General features: G+C 42.0%; 1 protein-coding gene across 2 annotated transcripts in view; it reads right to left on the reverse strand.

The window, feature by feature from the left end:
- LOC129670597 (ubiquitin-conjugating enzyme E2 E2) overlaps positions 1–19,607 on the reverse strand; it is a 285,386-nt gene that overhangs the window by 61,898 nt on the left and 203,881 nt on the right. For both annotated transcript variants that reach the window (XM_055599169.1, XM_055599168.1), the window contains one exon: positions 2,840–2,972. In XM_055599169.1, coding sequence (XP_055455144.1) covers positions 2,840–2,972 — 133 coding nt within the window. The remainder of the gene's footprint in view (positions 1–2,839; positions 2,973–19,607) is intronic.

Raw genomic sequence — 19,607 nt, forward strand, 5'->3', positions numbered from 1 at the left:
CCTATTTTCCTCAGACTTGCTTGAGCCAGACTCTAAAGGGCTGCCACTGTATCAAGAGACCCAGCTCCAAATACGAGAGAGAAAAACTAAGGCACTGGGGTTGACAAGCAGTCTTAGAAATGAACTCAAATTGCCCAGTTCAAGTCCTGAGAAAAACTAACACTGCACACAACCAGCCAAGCAGATGTTAAGCTCTATAAAGCAGGCGACACTACGATTTCCCCTTACATGTGGAATACTATTTCCTACCCCATTTCTTTTATTTTATTTTTTTACTTTTTCTTTACTTATTACAATTTATTCACTTTGTATCCCATCTGTAGCCCCCTCCCTCATTCCCTCTCAATCCCACCCTCCTTTCCTCTCCGCCTCCCATGCCCCTCCCCCAGTCCACTGATAGGGGAGTTCCTCCTCCCCTTCCATCTGACCCTAGCCTATCAGGTCTATTAGAACTGGCTGCATTGTCTTCCTCTGTGGCCTGGCAAGGCTGCTCCCCGCTCAGGGGGAGGTGATCAAAGAGCAGGCCAATCATGTCAGAGACAGTCCCTGTTCCCCTTACTAAGGAACCCACTTGGACACTGAGCTGCCATGGGCTACCTCTGTACAGGGGTTCTAGGTTGTCTCCATTTTTAAGTGAACAGTAGCTAAGTTTTTAGCCCATTATCACAGGGTGAGGTTTTCTCATGAAGAACAGACATTTACATCCCTGCAGCTGACAGCTTCATGTTTCTCCTTCTGTCTCACTCAGCCATCCAAGAAGAGTCTGACTTGGTTCACACTGAGGTATTAGCACACTGAGCACAGATAGCACATTGCTTTCATGCCTTGTTCTCACCAGTGAGCCCTCCTGGGCTGTAAACTTCAGTGCAGAGTATATGGTCTGAAGACTCGGCTGCTACAGACAGCACTTTACCTTAGCAGAGAATCAAGTCAGCTCATCAAGAGACTCAAGAATGCTCATGAGCCCTGACCCCACCATTCCAAAGGTCAGTCAGTGGACACTCCTACAGTGACTAGCTCAGTTACAACAATCCTAAAAATGTCTCCCTAAAGGTATAAGAACCCCAGATTCCCAGCTCACAAATTCTATTTATATGACTATAAAGGAGGTGTCTTTCTATCTTGATTGATAAACTTTTTTTCTGATTCTCATATTTAGACAAGGCAGACTCCACCTCTATAGTTCTATTTTTATTTTATGTATATGGGTGTTTTGTCTGGATATACATCTGTGCACCACATACAGACAGTAACAGAGGCCAGAAGAGCATGCTGGATCTCCTGATCTGGAATTTTACAATTGTTAGCATCACATGTGTGCTGGGGATTGAACCTGGGTCCTCTGGATGGGCAGGCTCTTAACTGCCGAGCCATCTCTCCAGCCTCCTCCATCTTTGCAGTTTTGGCTTATCCTTCCATTGAATCAAGGCCTCTTCAAACACTAAATTCTTTTACCCAGTTTAGTACTTCTTAACGTTCAGCTTTTCCTGATCTGAAAAACGTTGTTGCTCAGGTCATGGGGGACCACACCTGAGATGCCTACTTCACTGAACAGGTCCCATCAGGTTTATGATCAGCACAAATGCCTGAGTACATTTTCCCCTCTTCACCTTGTGCTCTAACTTGCAGAGGCTGCCAGAGGAAGGTCCACATGCCTCTCCAAGGGCAGCAGGTACTACAGGTGACTGACAAGCTATTCCAAAGTCAAGTGGAAAGACACATGGTTCCTATCCAGCAAAGGTAGAAGGTAAGCATGATTCATCATGGCTGTTATGGAAACCTAGGACATGCAAGGTATAGGTGGGCTGGTGCCAGCAGCCCCATAGGCTTGCATAAGTGCATTGTGTAATATGCTAAGGAACAAAGGTTTGGGGTGACTTCCCTAGCTCAAATCTGGATACCTTGACTGTTCCCTGCAAAATGCTGACAAGTTCCAGGAGTTGTTACTTTTGGGGGGGGGGGCATCAAAACACTGTCTGGGCATGAACAGACTGGAAGGGAGAACGCCAAGACAAAAGAAAAAAGAAGTGGGAGGAGCATGGCTGAAGGCCAACCTACAATGCAGAGATGCCTGCTTCTGAATGGAAGACAAGTCAGGGGCAGACGAGACTTTTTCCTGGTGACTAACAGAGGCAGCCAGTGAACTCAGGGTCTTTCCTCTACCAGAATAAAGAATAGGTACTAAAGGCCAGAGGCAGTGGAGGGGAATGAGAAGATATGTATACAGCCTCATCTTAGTAACAGAAAGCCCTACATTCTGATTACACTGTACTTTTGACTAGTGTTAGGCATGAAAGAAATTACATTTCATTAATAAGTTTTATTAATGGGCCATTATTAAGCAATAAATATATATGTATACATATGTATTTTGGCATTAGGGATTAAACCTAGGATCTCACCAACAACTTATATTCCCAGTGCTCAAAATATTTCCAAATGAATTATTGTGATATTGCTACAGTTTCTCTGGGTTTCCAGTGAGCCGCTGAACTTTGGTGCTGGCAGAGTATCATGCAGATGTGGTAAACCTCTCTGTGAAGCCCCCTTTGCCTGTAATCTGGTTAAGTCTGACTTTGGTCCAATCCCACTTTCCCATTTTTACTTATAAAACATGATATATACTGTAATATTAAATCATATACTACAGAAAAGAGATAATAAGGAAAAGCGATGAAATCAGTGAAAAGCTAAGGTAAAGGAACAATGTATAAGGTCTTATATTTTGTTTCCCAGGAAGCTGCCTATGCAAACACAGCAAATACACATCCCTATATATACATTTAGTATGTACGTATTACAACACATTGTTGAAAATTGATGAATACATCATACTGACCTTAGGGGGTTTAAACGGATAGTCTGGTGAAAAGGTAATGTCAAGAAAGAACACCCCTCCTTCATAGACAGATCCTGGGGGTCCCAATATAGTTGACCTCCATTCATAAATGTTGTCTCCTTTGGGTCCAGCACTGAAATAAGACACACAAATGAAATGTGCTTAGAAATTACATAAAGTTTGGAATTAAAAATAAATATTTATGGTAATAATAAATTGAGTAATTCTATAAAACACAATAAAGCTAATAGATTAATTTTATCTATCATATTGTTCATGTCAGCATCATTATTCTATAAATAAAACATGCTGGTAACAGAACTGAAGGTCCTGTAGCACTGTGCACAGCACAAACACTATGGGACAACTTTTCAAGAGCACCTGCCTTGTATAAATATGAAATTATCTGTGAAGTCTTGAAAATGGCGACACAGCCCTGGGGGCAATGACACAAAATTCCAAGTGAGAAAGGTGAATGCAGAACAGCTGGTTTAAACACCACTGAGCACTGAGGGCCAGGCGGGTCCACGACACAGACAACAGGAGACACCCCATTCAGGAGACCCAGCCAGTCATAACCTCCCTCCTCCTACCCATGTCCTAGACAATAGCACATGTCATTCTATTTCATGACTATATTTTATAACTTTTTTTTTTGGGGGGGTGAGGTTCAAGACAAGATTTCTTTGGGTAGCCTTGGCTGTCCTGGACTCACTTTTTATACCAGACTGGCCTCAAACTCACAAAAATCTGCCTGCCTCTACCTCCCTGAGTGCTGAGATTACAGGTGTGTACCACTATGTCCAGCTTACTTTATAACTTCTTTTCTGTTCCTCCCTAGAAAAATTCCATGAGGGATAAATTTTGCCCACTAAGTACACATTTGTTGGACAATGACAGTCTAATAGCTGAGAAGGTCTCATATATCTGTGTTTCCACTAAATTCACTAAGGAGAATAAAGGCCAGAGTGAAAATGGTGTTGCGTCTTGCCAATGAGCAGCAGGGCCACAGTATGAGTAGAATTTAGCTTTGCAGGAGCTGGAGGCATAGCTTAGCAGTACAGAATTTGTTACTGCTCTGGATCTTCAGAGCCACTGTTTCCCCTTGCCCATGAGGACCAGGTAAACCCAAAAAATTTCCCAGGATTCTCTGTTTTACTTGGTTATAATCTGTAATAAAATCCTCATGTCATGTAAGTGGGAAATATATGAATGCTTGGGAGATAGTTTACTCCAAAAGTCACTACAATAAACATTGATCATCATCAAGATGAGACTATAGAGTGATAAATGTGATTCACCTCAAAGTAGAAAACATTCCTCTCACAGGTAACAGAAAAAGATTTCCTTCCCTTTCCCTCCCTTTCTCCCTTTACTTTCTTCTCCCTCAATCCCCTCCCTTCTCCTCCATGCAAAAGTAAAATCTTTATACTTTGAATGACAGTTCATGTTTATAAACTGAAAAATAGTATTTAAATCATGTAAAATGAAACAAATCTTAGGACCCAAACATAAACTCTTATGAATTAATAGGAAAAAGACTAATAATCTATTAGAAAGACACCAATAGACATTTCTTTTCTTTTTAAAAGTTATCATTATTTTAATTTTTATAATTTATTCATTTATATCCTGATTGTAGGCCTTTCCCTCAACTCCCCCCAGTATTACCCTCCCTCCCTCTTCCCCTCATCCCCTTCCCCTAGTCCACTGAAAGGGGGAGAAGTCCTCTTCTTCTGCCATCTGATCCTAGCTTATCAAATCATCAGGACTGCCTGGATCCTCTTCCTCTGTGGCTTGGCAAGGATGCATTGCCAGGGGAAAGTTATCAAAGAACAGGCAACCAAGTTCATGTCAGAGACAGGTCCTGCTCCCCTTAAGGACCCAGAGGGGACAGGAGCTTCAGAAGGAGACCAACAATGCCAAAAAAAATCTGTGCTCAGGGGGTCCTGCAGAGACTGATGCACCAACCAAGGACCATGACTGGAAAGGACCTATAGACACTTCTAAAAGATAAAAATAAAAATTAAAATGCTTAGTTTTATTAAAATTGGGAAAATAACAGTTCACTTGGTAAGAACAAATGCTTAAAAACAAAACTGAGTGGTTATGAGGACTCAGGAAAATCTGATTTCTGCATACTGCCGATAAACATGTTCAAATGCAATAGAGAAGAACACACTGGTCTTCATAAAGAGAGGAAGGAGAGAAATTCTGTACTTTGTAGCATCATGGGTGGACTTGGAAGGTACTAAGTTTCACAAAGTCAGGCATAGAACAACAAATGCTGTATCCTCACTTATATATGTTAGTTAAAACATTGGTCTCACAGAGGTATAGAGGGGAACAGTGGCTCTGAGAACCGAGCCTGGAGAAAAGCTGGTTAGTGGGTATGAGCCAGGTAGAAAGGAGTTAGACGTGAGGGCGGTCTAGAAAATGGAGCTGTATCACCAGAATCATGTCTCCTGGTTGGAAAAAGAGATAGACAGGAAGGAGCCAAAGAAACTGTAGCTGTATCTTAGCAGCCGTATTATCCTTTTGTGGTTAGACATCCTTGAAGCTGCAGCTAGGGTCTTCTTGCTGTATCAGGAACTAAAGCAATAGGACAACTTCCTAGTTGCATGCACACTAAGGTGGTGTACCCTCAAGGGACTGTAGCTCCACTATCCTTTGCACTGTTTTGACCTCCCCCTCCCTTCCTCCACCTATAGCCTTTAAAAGAAGATCACTAAAGAGAGAAGACATCCATCACTACTTGGGGAAGCCAAGTTACACAGACCTAGCAACAAAGAGGAAGCCCACTGAATTTGTTTCAAGTATTTGGTTTCTCTCTTTTTCTATTTTTTCTATTGTTATTTTATGTGTATGTTTTGCCAGAATGTATGTATGTGTACCACATGCATGTCTTGTGCACATGGAGGCCAGAGAAGGTTTGGATCTCCTGAGACTAGAGCTACTGATGGTTGTGAGCCACTATGTAGGTGCTGAGAAACCAACCAAGGTCCTTTGGAAGAGCGGTAAGTACTATAAACCAGAGACCTCTCTTGAATAACTTTCTCTAAAATAAAATAAATAAAATCACAGATAACCTAATTCATTGCAAAGGGAATTCAAATACACTGCAAAGCAGTGAGTCAGTCAGGGACCAGAGCAACATTCAGCCCCATTTCCCCAACTGCCTGAGCTGTAGTGTGGCACACATGACTGCAGCCCGGGCAGATGACAAGGTGCTTGCGTAGCAACAGCCTCTTGCTGCCAAATGAGCAGTCTTCAGATGAGCAGTACACATACTTACACTCTGAGCTATAATTAAACCCACTATGAATAGAGAAGTTTATCAGGAGGAAGAGCTTAAGGAGAGTAAATTATAGGTTATAGTTACAACATTATCTCAAGTCAGATGAAGAAATTCAGTTAAAATATACACAGCTATGAAACAGTGTGTACAAATACCTTCTTCAAATGTCAAGACATAATTTCTGGGAGTCGCTTTGAGAATAAGATGATCTTCTAGGAATGGAAACCACAGGATTTATATAATGTAGGCCAGGTAGGTTGTCACCACATAGTGTCATCAAGAGAGGGACTCAGGAGCAGAACAGATACCTCAGCAAGAAAGGGCATAACAGTAGTTTGTGGACTATTCAAAGTCATATTCTGCTCACAGAGTTGTGCCTGTCTTTCAACCAAAAATCCAGATTTTAATGACATCAGCCGTGTATGCTGATGAGAGCAGATTAAATCCACACAGCTGATATTATCACTTTGGTTTGCTTTATTTGGTATAGCCTTTAAAGACATGCTTAGTCAGTAACAACAAACTGTCTTCAAAACAGACTCGTGTTTCCCAAGGCCCACGAACCTCATTTGCCTGCTCAATACAGACTGCATCTAAGCTGTCTGTCTTCCTTGTCACCTTAGAAGCATGCCTGCTACATAATACAGCAGCCATGAGGCTACTGAGTGCTTGAAATATGATTAGGACGAAGACACATGTGCTGTAAATGCAAAGGGAAGTACATATTAAGAAATGTAAACTAAGACAGTGTTTCTCAGCTGTCTTAATACTGCATCCATTTAATACAGTTCCTCATGTTATGGTGACCCCCCATCATAAAATTATTTTGTTGCTACTTCATTTTGCTCTTGTTATAGATGATAATGTAAAATATCTGTTTTCCAATGGTCTTAGGTAACCTTAGTAAAAGGGTTGTTCGACTTCCAAATGGGTTCTGACCCCATAGGCTGAGGACTGCTGATCTAAGATAATAATAATCATACGTTCAGATGGCAATACATGGGGTGTGCTGGGCTAAATGCATTATAAAAAGTCTCTATGGTTTTAAAAGCTCACAGTACAGTTCTGTTTCAGGTGGCTCCTCTGGTGGCGCTCTCCAGTAAAGCTTGTGTGAGCTCTGTCTCAGCTCATCCTTATTTGATATGGCAGTCACTAGCCACATGTGGCCATTAAACACTTGAAGTGAGTGAGGCTGTGGGAGTAGAACTGGAATAACAATCTCATTTGGTCAGAAGGAATTTAAATCTAAACAGCTCCATGTGGCCGGCAGCTACTACTGTATTGGAGAGAAAGTGTTCAGAGCCTCGGACAGCCAGAATAGCCAAAGTGGTTCTGAGTGTGTCACGGACTGTTTGCTCTGCATCAGACAGACGATGTGTGTATCCTCACATGCATTATGGAAGCGAGAAGCCACACTGCTGACGGGTTTCTATTTTAGTGATCACTCTTCCCTAAGATGAGCAGATAAAAAGCTTGTTGGCAGAGGACATTTGGGGTACTAAGCTGTGGGAAAGGCCTGGTTTCATTCTTGCTCATTTCACCTCTGGCCCTGTCAATTAAAACCTGCCCAGTGTTTGCCTCTGTCCTAGCCTCCAGATCTGTACAACTGGCAAATTATAGCACTAACCTCATGGAGCACCTAAATTTTAAGCAGAATTATATCACAAGATTAGGACACACAGTCTGTCAGAGTCCAGCTAGGAAGCAAACAAATGTTAGCTGCCTTTGTGGTGGTTATTATGAATGGTGGACTACATACACATTCACAAAAAAACTCAAAGATTAATTACCTCTAACTTACAAGCAGGGCTTGAGGACCATAGGGTTAGAAACCAGGCTACAAAGAGCTGATTGTTGGAAAAGTGGTGACAAAGATGATGATGATGATAATCTTGTGATGCAATCTCTGATATGATTCTAGGTAGAGCAGAATTTGGGAAGCCATCAGACTATACCACAGGTTGAGTTTTAGGAGAGCTGCTGTGTCAGTTTAACACCAGGATTTGCATGCATGGAGTCAGCAATATTCCCCAAGTCTTCAGAAATTGAAAGCATGTTAGAGAGCACATGAGAGTGGCAGTGCATGAGTAACTAACTAGGTAAGGAACTCATCTGATCAGTCATGTCTTGTTGCCCCCACAGACTGGTGACAGGAAGCTCTCAGATACCAAAATCAATAGATGATTATCCTGGTCATGGTAAATGGTTCAGCCCTTTTATTAAAGCTACCTACATCTTCCCATGAACTGTACATCCCCTCTCTGGGATGTACTTAGGGCATATAAGATAGTGCAAATGCTAGCAAATAGAGTACTGAATGTTTAGGAAATATTGATGAGAAAATGTTTCCCCTTTTATTTTTGTGGTGCTGGGGACTGAACCCTAGACCTCATGTGTCCTATGCAAGTGCTCAAACACTAAGCCAGAAACCCCTTCTTGTCAAGTTATATTCTGTAAACCATATTCACTTACAAGCACAAACAGAAGCCAAAGAAAAACTTTACTTTGTGTCTGAGTCTGAATGTGTGTATGTACATGTGTGCATATATGTTTAGATGTGTGTGTTTATGTTATTAAAATAAAGACCTCGGTATACAGGCTTTGGAAATCATCTGCTTCAACAGAAATAAGGTTAGAACAGAACTTGGAGTCCATTAAGCTAGACAATCAGAGCACATAAATTACAGAATTGAAAGGACCTTTCCTCCTGTGCTGACTAGTGTTTGGTCAACTTCACATAAGCCTGGGTCAATTGTGAACATATCTCTACCAAACTGCCCTGTGGGCATGTTTGTGGGACACTTCCCTGATCAATGATTGATGTGGGGGGCTCAGGCCACTGTGGGCAGTGCCACCTCTGGAGAGGTGGTCCTGAGTTGTATAAGAAAGCAGGCAGAGCAAGCCATTGGGAGCAAGTCAGCAAGCAGCACTCCTCCATGGCCTGTACTCCAGTTCCTGCTTCCAGGCCACTACCTTGGATTACTACCCTGACTTCCCCCAGTGATGGAGTGACCTGAGAATTGTAAGATGAAATAAACTCTTTTTGGTCATGGTGTTTACCACAGCAGTAGAAACCCTAAGTAACATACCCCCTTTCTTCAGTATACCCTCTTCATTTCCTTCTAAGAAAAAGAAAAAGGACGCACTCCAGGAGGGATTCTCAGCATGTGCACAAGGAGTGGAGGATGGGTGGTGGTGATGGTGGATGGGAGGAGTAATCAGATAAAACCAAAACTGCCCCTTCTAAAAATTTAGGATCGGCAAAGTCGGTGGCCTTGCTGGAGCTGCAGTCCCAGAATTTAACAGCAGTCCTCTAACCCTGAAGCTGGGACCACTGGCATCACTCAGTGAAGCAACCACACTGCTGCTGCTGTCACGGCTGGAGACCAGAGCTCAAGACCGGCCCCTGCAGGTTTCTGAACCTCCCTTTAATCCTGGGCAAATATCTGAGGTATCCAACAGTCACTTTAGGTTCATTTACTTCCTTATTCCACGTTCTTGGTGTAATCGGAAACTCAGCAGGAGTCACTGCTCTCCCTTCTCCCTTTTTTGGCACACCTTCCCCTTCTTCCTAACACACTTAGCCACCTCTCTCCCAGCTCCACTGACTTCTTACTACATTCTCACTGAGAAATTGAAGGTCTCAAGGTACCCACACCTTTTAGAAATACTTTCTTAAATGAACTTAGGAACAGTGCAGTAAGCATGTTTTCTTATGAGTTAGCCCTGTAGCCCATGTGCTGAACAGGAAGGCCAGGACCTTTAGCATGTCTATTCATCCTATCAGCAGTGGAAATAGGCCATGGACAGGACTGAATACCGCTGCCAACCTACCCCACTTCTTTTAAATGATAACGGGGACTAAACCACTTAGCTATATCCCAAACTTCCCATGTGTTGGGACTACAGGGAAATACTACTATACGTTCTCTACAGTTCTTTGAACGACCAAGCTGCTTCTCAAAAGAATCCTTAGTCTCTAACTGTTCCCGTCACAGGTGATAGTTTGCAACATCTCTGATGCCTGGGTAAGACTCCACAACAACACTCAATGATAAAGCCCTGTCATGGTGCTATGATAAAGCTTGTGCTGCTATTGTAGAACACTCTCTGCTACCATGGATAATGCTGTGTGACACCATGATAAAGCTCCATGTACCAGGGTACCACTCCATGCTGCCATGGCAAACCTTCATGGTGGCATTCTAATTATAGCTTTATTTGTTTCTAGCAGCTCATCAGAGTAGAAATTCCCTTGAAGAGCGTAGATATGGCAGATCTTGGAAGCAGTTTAGGATCCTCTGAAGAGTTAAGAGCTGTGGCTTGCACACAGTTACTGGCAGCTCAATTTGATTTAAAGGAGGGCAAATGCCTCCAATATATCCAATTCACTTCTTCTGTATGAAAATGCTTTCATTTCTTATGTAAGAAAATGGCAAGCAAAAGATTTATTGGTACAGAAATGACCTTTAATTCTTAAAATGTTGGTTTTTAAGAATAGCTCACAATTTGCACAGAGGGATACCTCCCTTTGGCACCCCTGACAGCCATGGGGCAGAACCAAGATAATCAAGATAATAAAGTGCAGGCTTGGGGACCAATTTGGTTCTCTAAAAGTAGAAACTATTAAAGTATGTTCCTTCAAGTTGTTGCTACTCTGAAAATTAAAAATATACCTACAATTAAAGGATAAAGAAATCCAGAGGCTTAGCAACAGCGGCCCAATAATGTTAGAACTAATTCTAACCTGGTTAACACGCAAAAAACTTGTGTGTCCACCTGACACTGACAGCAAGACTCAGTGTGGATGAGTCACAGGAAAAGGGAAAGTCTATGACCAACAATGAGCTAAACATAGTTCTCCACGTTTCTGCTTAAGAGGCTAGAAATGGCCAAAATAACAAAAACCCTAAAGGCACACTAGGGATATCATGGTCTGAAGGGAATACATGTTTTAACGTCATACAGACACTTAGCAATTTAGCTGCCTACGAAACAATTATTCAGTGCTGCATTTCCTGATAGCCACTCTCTGACAAGGTACTGTGTGCATCATCTTTTTATCCCTACAGCTACTGAGAAGGGCTTTATCCTCCTGTGTGAGTGTGCCCACTTCTTCCTCCCAAAATTCCTCTTGAGACATGTGAAAACCTAGATTCCCAAAGCTTTGCAGTGCCTTTCATGAAATCAGACCTTGTGCTTGAACAATAATCCATTCAGAGCTTATTCCTTACTCATTTCTTTGGTGGCCTACTAGCTGTCAGGGAGGTAGGGTCTGTGTGTTTGGAAAGGATAAAATTAAAAGGAGTAAAAACAGGCTTGGATGGGTGTGGGGCAGGGCCTGCTGAAAGCTGCCCCAGCTAGAAATGGGTTTTACGGGAGCAGCCACATGAAAGACTTCAGGCTACAGAGACGATGTGGAAGCAAACAGAACACTAAGCAGCTTGCTTTCCTTCATGGAATGAGCTATCTCGCACCCAGCACTTGTATTGGTGCTTTTACTCAGCCTCTCCTTTGGAGCATCCAACACTCCTTGTTACATAACCCCAAAGACTGTGCTTTCCAAAGGAGAGCAAAGGCAAGTTCTGGCACTCCTCACAGCTCTCTCAGGCACTCTGACAGCAGTTCCCAATGATGTCATAGCCTACTTACTATTCAACAATGTCATAGGCTACTTACTATTCAACAGCTTACAGGGACTGCCCATTACATTCTGGCTTTCATGTGCAATTCCACAGTCTGCCCTTGTAAAACATTTAGAGAATCGACTTTTAGCACTCAACTTGGTGATTTAGTATCTGGACATCAATTTCTTTTTTTTTTTTTCTGCACCATTATTTATTTATTTTTATTATCTCTTTTTAATTTTATTTAATTTTATTTTTTAAAAATCTTTTATTATTTTTTTTATTAATTACACTTTATTCATTTTGTATCCCCCCATAAGCCCCTCCCTCCTCCCCTGTCGATCCCACCCTCCCTCCCCTTTCTGCATGCATGCCACTCCCCAAGTCCACTGATAGGGGAGGTTCTCCTCTTCTTTCTGATCTTAGTCTATCAGTTCTCATCAAAAGTGGCTGCATTGTCCTCTACTGTGGCCTGGTAAGGCTGCTCCCCCCTCAGGGGGAAGTGATCAACGAGCAGGCCAATCAGATTACAGGAGAGGCTCTAAGAGCAACAATCAATAAATGGGACCTCATGAAATTGAAAAGCTTCTGTAAAGCAAAGGACACCGTCATCAAAACAAAGCGACTGCCTACAGATTGGGAAAGAATCATCACCAACCCTCTATCTGACAGAGGACTCATATCCAATATATATAAAGAACTAAACAAGCTGAAAAGCAACAAACCAAGTAATCCACTTAAAAAATGGGGAACAGAGCTAAAGAGAGAATTCTCTGCAGAGGAATATCGAATGGCAGAGAAGCACTTAAAGAAATGCTCAACCTCATTAGCCATTAGGGAAATGCAAATCAAAACAACCCTGAGATTTCACCTTACACCCATCAGAATGGCCAAGATGAAAACCTCAAGGGACAACACATGCTGGAGAGGTTGTGGAGAAAGGGGAACCCTTCTCCACTGCTGGTGGGAATGTAAACTGGTACAACCACTCTGGAAATCAATCTGGCGCTTTCTCAGACAACTTGGACATCAATTTCTTATAACAGCTCTTACAGCTTTTCATCTCTCAGCCTCTGTCTTCCCTCTCTGTAAGCAAAGCAAACAGATCTTACAGAAGGTTTGCTTTGAGAGCCACCACTCCGCAATATCCATAATTCCTTTCAAGGTGGGCTATCTCTGAGACTGAGACTTTGTTCTTCGTGGTATTGTGGTGTAAGAAATAACGGTCCATCTCCAGCTCACAGTGAGGTTGGAGGTGAGGTGCTGTGGGTTGCTGGCTGCCAAGCAGGTTTTATCTGTCTGCATTAACTTCCCAACAATTAGGGGGAGCAGGGGCCACTAGAAGAAACAAACCATGGGATGAAAAACCAACCCCCCCCTTCTCAGCCTTGGAAAAACCAACCCCTGACCACCAGGGAACCTTTAATTTGTTGTGACAGAATTTAGCAGTTTAAAAACCGGATTGTACTCTGTACCAATAGAAACACATGCTAAGAGGACCTGGGCTGGCCACTACGAATGCACAGTATGAAAAGCCAAGCTTAGGCGAGGGCCAAGTGATCAGTTCAAAGGAACTAGGGTAGTGTGCTTCCTAGAAGAACATCACACTTCTTGAGATGGGCACTCCTGCTCCATGCAGACTACAGTACGGCTGTTCCTTATGGATGGAGGTGGACTGGCCAAGGTAGCTTTCCAAAGGCTACAGCTGAGACATAGGGGTGGAAAACAGCACAGTACAGGCACTTCTCCCTTGTTTCCCTGAGGGTGGATTTGATTTTTCCTTGGGAAGAGCAGTACTCTAAAGAAAACCTGTCACACTTCTGTGTTAAGATAACACTACGGCACTGACACTTCATATTAAAATGCTGTCACTAAGAAGACCACATTTATCCAAAGACCTGGGAACCTCTGATTACTGCTTCAATCTCTCCATGTTTACCTAGACTTTCATCAAAGAACACCATCCTTCCCTAAGCCAAAGTACAGTTCCCCTCATGACTAAACACAAGGCACTGATGTTTAATTTCCTTTGATATTAGTAAGTTTTTTAAAATTTATTTATTTATTACAATTTATTCACTTTATATCCCAGCTGTAGCCCCCTCCCTTATCTCCTCCCAATCCTGCCCTCCCTCCCTCTTCTCTTGACTATGCCCCTTCCTTAGTCCACTGATAAGGGAGGACCTCATCCCCTTCCATCTGACCCTAGCTTATCAGGTCTCATTAGGGCTGGCTGCATCATCTTCCTCTGTGGCCTGGCAAAGCTGCACCCCCCAGGGGAGGTAATCAGAGAGCCAGCCATTGAGTTCATGTCAGAGACAGCCCCTGCTTCCCTTACTAGAGCACCCACTTGGAAACTGAGCAGGCTATGGGCTTCCTCTGAGCAAGGAGTCTAGGTCCTCTCCATGCATGGTCCTTGGTTGGAGTATAGGTCTCTGCAGGGACCTCTGGGTTTTTGGCTCCGTTGATCTTCTTGTGGAGTTCCTGTCCCCTAAAGGTCTTTCTGTCTTCCTCTTCTTCCATAAGAGTTCCTGCACTCTGCCCAAAGTTTGGCTATGAATCTCAGCATCTCCTTTGTCCCTTTCAGAGACCCCCTGTGGAAGGTTCCTGTCCTTGTCTTCTCCTACTTCTGAGGTTTCAGGATCTTCCCTAGGGTCCTCCTTGTTGTTTAGCTTCTTTGGGACTATAGATGTTAGCATGTTTACCCTATATTATATGTCTAATAGCCACTTATGAGTGAGTATATACCACAAGTGTCTTTCTGCTTCTGAGTTACCTTTCTCAGGATGATCTTTTCTAGTTCCACCCATTTGCCTGCAAATTTCATGATTTCCTTGGTTTTTAATTGCTGAGCAGTATCCCATTATGTAAATGTACCACAATTTCTGTATTCATTCTTAAGGGACATCTATGTTGTTCCCAAATTCTGGCTATTATGAATAAAGCTTCTATGAATATAGTTGAGCAAATGTCCATGTTGTATGGTTGAGCATCTTTTGGATATATGCCCAGGAGTGATATAGCTGGATCTTGAGGTAGCACTATTCCTAATTGTCTGAGAAAGCATCAGATTGATTTCCAAAGTGTTTATACAAGTTTACATTCCCACCAGTAATAGAGGATGGTTCCCCTTTCTCCACAACTTCTCCAGCATGCATCTTCCTTTGAGTTTCTTAGCCATTCGGATGGGTGTAAGGTTGAATCTTAGGGCCGTTTTGATTTGCATTTCTCTGATGACTAAGGATGTTGAACATTTCTTTTAAGTGTTTCTCTGCCATTCTATATTCCTCTGTTGAGAATTCTGTTTAGCTCTGTACCCTATTTTTAAATTGGATTAATTGATTTGTTGCTTTTCAACTTTTTGAGTTCTTTATATATTCTGGATATTAGCACTCTGTCAGATGTAGGGTTGATGAAGATCTTTTCCCAGTCTGTAGGCTGTCATTTTGTTCTATTAACAGTGTTCTTTCCTTTACAGAAGCTTTTCAGATTCAGAAGGTCCCATTTATTGATTGTTGCTCTTAGAGCCCGTGCTATTGGTATTCTGTTCAGGAAGTTGTCTCCTGTACCAGTGAATTAAAGGTTCTTCCCCACCGTTTCTTCTAACATATTTAGTGTGTCTGGTTTTATGTTGCGGTCTTTGATCCACTTGGACTTTTACTTTTTGTGCAGGGTAATCAATATGGGTCTATTTGCATTTTTCTACATGTAGATATCCAGTTAGACCAGCACCATTTGTTGAAGATGTCATCTCTTTTCATTGTATGGTTTGGCTTCTTTGTCAAAAATCAAGCATCCGTAGGTGTGTGGGTTTATTTTTGGATCTTCTGTTTGATTCCATCAATCCACCAGCCTGTTTCTATGCCAATACCATGCCATTTTTATTACTGTTGCTCTATAGTACAGCTTGAGGTCTGGGATGTAGATACCTCCAGAAGATCTTTTATTACACAGGATTGTTTTAAATATTCTGGGTTTTTTGTTTTTCCATATGAATTTAAAAATTGTTCTTTCAAGGTCTATAAAAATTTGTGTTGGGATTTGCATTGAATCTGTAGATTGCTTTTGGTAGGATGGCCACTTTCACTTTATTTATTCTACTGATCCATGAGCATGGGAAATCTTTCCATTTTCTGATATCTTCAATTTCTTTCGTCAGAGAGCTTAAGTTTTTTTTTTTTTTTTTTTTTTCATATAGGTTTTTCACTTGCTTGGTTAGTTGTTTGTGGCTATTGTGAAGGGTGTTGTTCCCCTACCTTCATTCTCTGCCCATTTCTCTTTTGTATACAGGAGGGATACAGCTTTTTTGAGTTAATTTTGTATCCAGTCACTTTGCTGAAGGCCTTTAACAGATAAAGGAGTTCTCTGGTACAATTTTTGGGGTCTCTCGAAGTTTTCCACTTTTACTGTTGTTCAACGCTGTATCACCAGTGCCCTGATAATAGCTGAACTTAAGTGCAGCAGTAGAAGCTAGGAGACACAAAACTTTTCTGTACTGAGCAGTTTTATGGTTTTTAAAATGAGTTTTTAAAAATGCTTCCTTCTCAAATAATGAAATTTGCAGGTAAAAGATGGAACTGGAAAAGATCATCCTGAGTGAGCTATCCCAGAAGCAGAAAGATGCACACGGTATATACTCACTCATATAGACATATAATATAGGATAAACCTACTAAAATCTGCACACCTAAAGAAACTAATGAAGAGGGAGGACTCTGGCTAAAATGTTCAATCTCTATTCAGAAAGGCAAAGAGGATGGACATCAGAAGGAGGAGAAAAGAGGGAACAAGTCAGGAGCCTGACACAGAGGACCTCTGAAAGGCTCTGCCCTGCAGACTATCAAGGCAGATGCTGAGACTTATGGCCAACCTTTGGGCAGAGTGCAGGGAATCTTAGGAAAGAAATGGGAAACAATAAGATCTGGAGAGGACAGGAACTCCATAAGGAGAGCAACAAAATCAAAAAATCTGAGCACAGGGGTTTTTCCTGAGACTGATACTCCAACCAAGGACTCTGCATGGAGATAACCTAAGACCCCTGCTGCACAGATGTAGCCCATGGCAGTTCAGTGTCCAAGTGGGTTCCATAGTAATAGGAACATGGACTGTTTCTGACATGAACTGATTGGCCTGCTCTTTAATTACCTCCCCCTGAGGGGGGAGCAGCATTACCAGGCCACAGAGGAAGACAATGCAGCCACTCCTGATGAGACCTAATTGACTAGGATCAGAAGGAAAGAAAGGAAGACCTCCCGTATCAGTGAACTTGGAGAGGGGCATGCATGCAGAGGGTGGAGGAAGGGAGGGATTGGGACGGGAGGAGGTAGGGAACCACAGGGGAGATACAAAGTGAATAAGTGTAATTAATAATTAAAAAACAAAACAACAACAACAACAACACAAAACAAAAATGCTTCCTTCTCTTCTCTGGGTCCTTTCTAAATGTTGTGATAACTTGGAGATTAACAGTTAGGAAGAGATAGATTGGCCCTGCCTGGCATAGCTTGCCTTTCCGGACCGCAGTTCCCTGAGGGCTGCACTGGCCTGCCTCACCTCACACTTGGGGCCTAGGCAGCTGAATGGTGACTGGAAACACCAGTCACATTGTGACTGAAGGTGTGAACACACAGGAAACCACACTGGAGATACGGTTTAAGAATAATGTGGGTAGTGCGCATGTTGAGTAACTATGTGAATAATGAAGTTTACTTTTGCTTTGGGTGATGTACATCTTTAAAAATCAAAGTTCTATTTCAGAAGTCCCAGGTTTAAGGGCTGGAATATAGCTCACCTGGGATATAGTGGTAGAGTGCTTGCGTACACAGGCAAGGCTTTGAGTTTGATCCTCAGCACAAGAAAACCTTATAGAAACACTGCACAGACAGGGTTCTGTGCTCGCTTGGCTCCAATTCCTTCAGCATCAAGTTCCTGTTATGAGGCTGTTCTATCTGGACTTCTGACTAACTAGAACCCATACTTAACCGAGACTTCCTTTATTTTCATCTAATGTTCTTTTCTGTTCCTTTTTTCTATCCAAGACACCACAGCACACCTGGCAGCTGTCAGTCACAGTGTGCTGCCAATCTTACAAAACCACAGAGTGAGGAAGTGTAAAGACTTACTTTGGATCATGGTACAAGGCCAAAGGTCAAAGGTCATCTACCAATGCTCTTCTTGCAGCAGAAGAGCACGTGCACGTGGCAGGGTATCATGTGGTAAGGGATAACTCCCATACACCCAAAGCAAATAGGGTTTGTAGCTGACTTGCAGCATGATCCACCAACTCACACTCACTCACAGAAGCACAGCCCACCCCCGCCTAACATTCTTAGCTGGTCCCACCTCACACCTCTCATAATGCGGACTAACTTTAACATGAGTTTTGGAGGGGGAAACACATTCAGACCCAACAGTAGCTATGTTTATTTGAGTTGAGAAATGGAGGAAGAATTAGGAAGATGTTCTGTGTTATCACTTCAATTTTCTTGCAGATCTGAAGCCATTAGGAAATAAAATGTTATTTTAAAAAGTTAATAATGAGAATCAATCCCCCTGCTCTGGTTTCCTTTAATGAAAATACCTGTATTTTCAGTTTGAATAATGTACAGTTTAAATGAATGAGGTGGAGATTCCTTCCACATACTGTGAAATGTTGGACATTACTGACATTCTAGCTAACATCCAGACCTTTTACCCTTCCATGACATGTGAGTTCTTAAGAATTATTAACATGTATGAAAATGGACATAGAATAGAGCTAACCACGGGTTAGTGAGATCTATGATCAGTGACCATTGTTCAGTAGGTAAAGGTGCTTGCTGCCAAACCTGATTGGTCATATGATGGAAGGAGAAAACTGAATCCTGGAAAATGTATTCCAGCCTCCATACATTCACTATGGTATGTGTACACACACACAGAGTTCCATAAACAAATAAAACTTGAGTAAAATGAATACAAGAATGCATATTGCATAACATATATACAGAATAAATGGCTAGCTAGGATCCTGGTCATCACCTCCTAGTACCTTACATCAGTGTCTCAGGACTCAGAGTACCTCCTCAAAAACACTATCCTTCTTCCCCAGAGATAATGGCAGAGCCACTTCAGTCAAGGTTTTGTCTGAAGTAAATGTGTCCACTGAGTGTTTAAACCTGAAGGGAGCTAAGACTGGGTCAGTGGTCACTTACTGGTTGGTTCTGTCATCCAGGCCACATGCACCTAGCTGGATGTCTATTCCTGTAACCCTCTGTAATGGCTGCACAGAATCAACCAAGGTTTTTACCATATAGGTCCAATAAAATCACATTCCAGAGAATTGTTAAAAAATCAGTTTTCAGGGTTTCAAAGTCCTTTCTTTCCCTGTACACTTGCTTGGCAATAAGTGCTTATGAAGGCCAGTGCAGGGGAGAATGATGAGCTTTGGGAAGCCCAAGAAAGAGCTGGAGTGAGTCATCAGCAACTGCTATGCACACCTGTGTCTCGGCTTTGTCTTTTCCGCAAGTGTCAAGGAGAGGAAGGGGTAAATACCAAGAAAGTAAGAAAGAAAGGAAGGAAGGAAGGAAGGAAAGAGAGAGAGAGAGAGAGAGAGAGAGAGAGAGAGAACAAAGTAGGAGTAAAAATAGGAACACTATAATGGGGCAGCACAGGTTAATAACCTACTACTGAAATTTTAAATGCTGGTAGAATAAAATTTTATCACCCTCTACAGTTTATGCCTTGATGAACATAAAATCTACTTTGTTTAGAGAACATTTAAAGTATATTATATTATATTATATTATATTATATTATATTATATTATATTATATTATATTATATTATATTATATTATATTATA

Source organism: Psammomys obesus, unplaced genomic scaffold, assembly GCF_907164565.1.
Source record: "Psammomys obesus unplaced genomic scaffold, mPsaObe1.curated_primary_1811, whole genome shotgun sequence".
In the NCBI taxonomy this organism is placed as follows: Eukaryota; Metazoa; Chordata; class Mammalia; order Rodentia; family Muridae; genus Psammomys; species Psammomys obesus.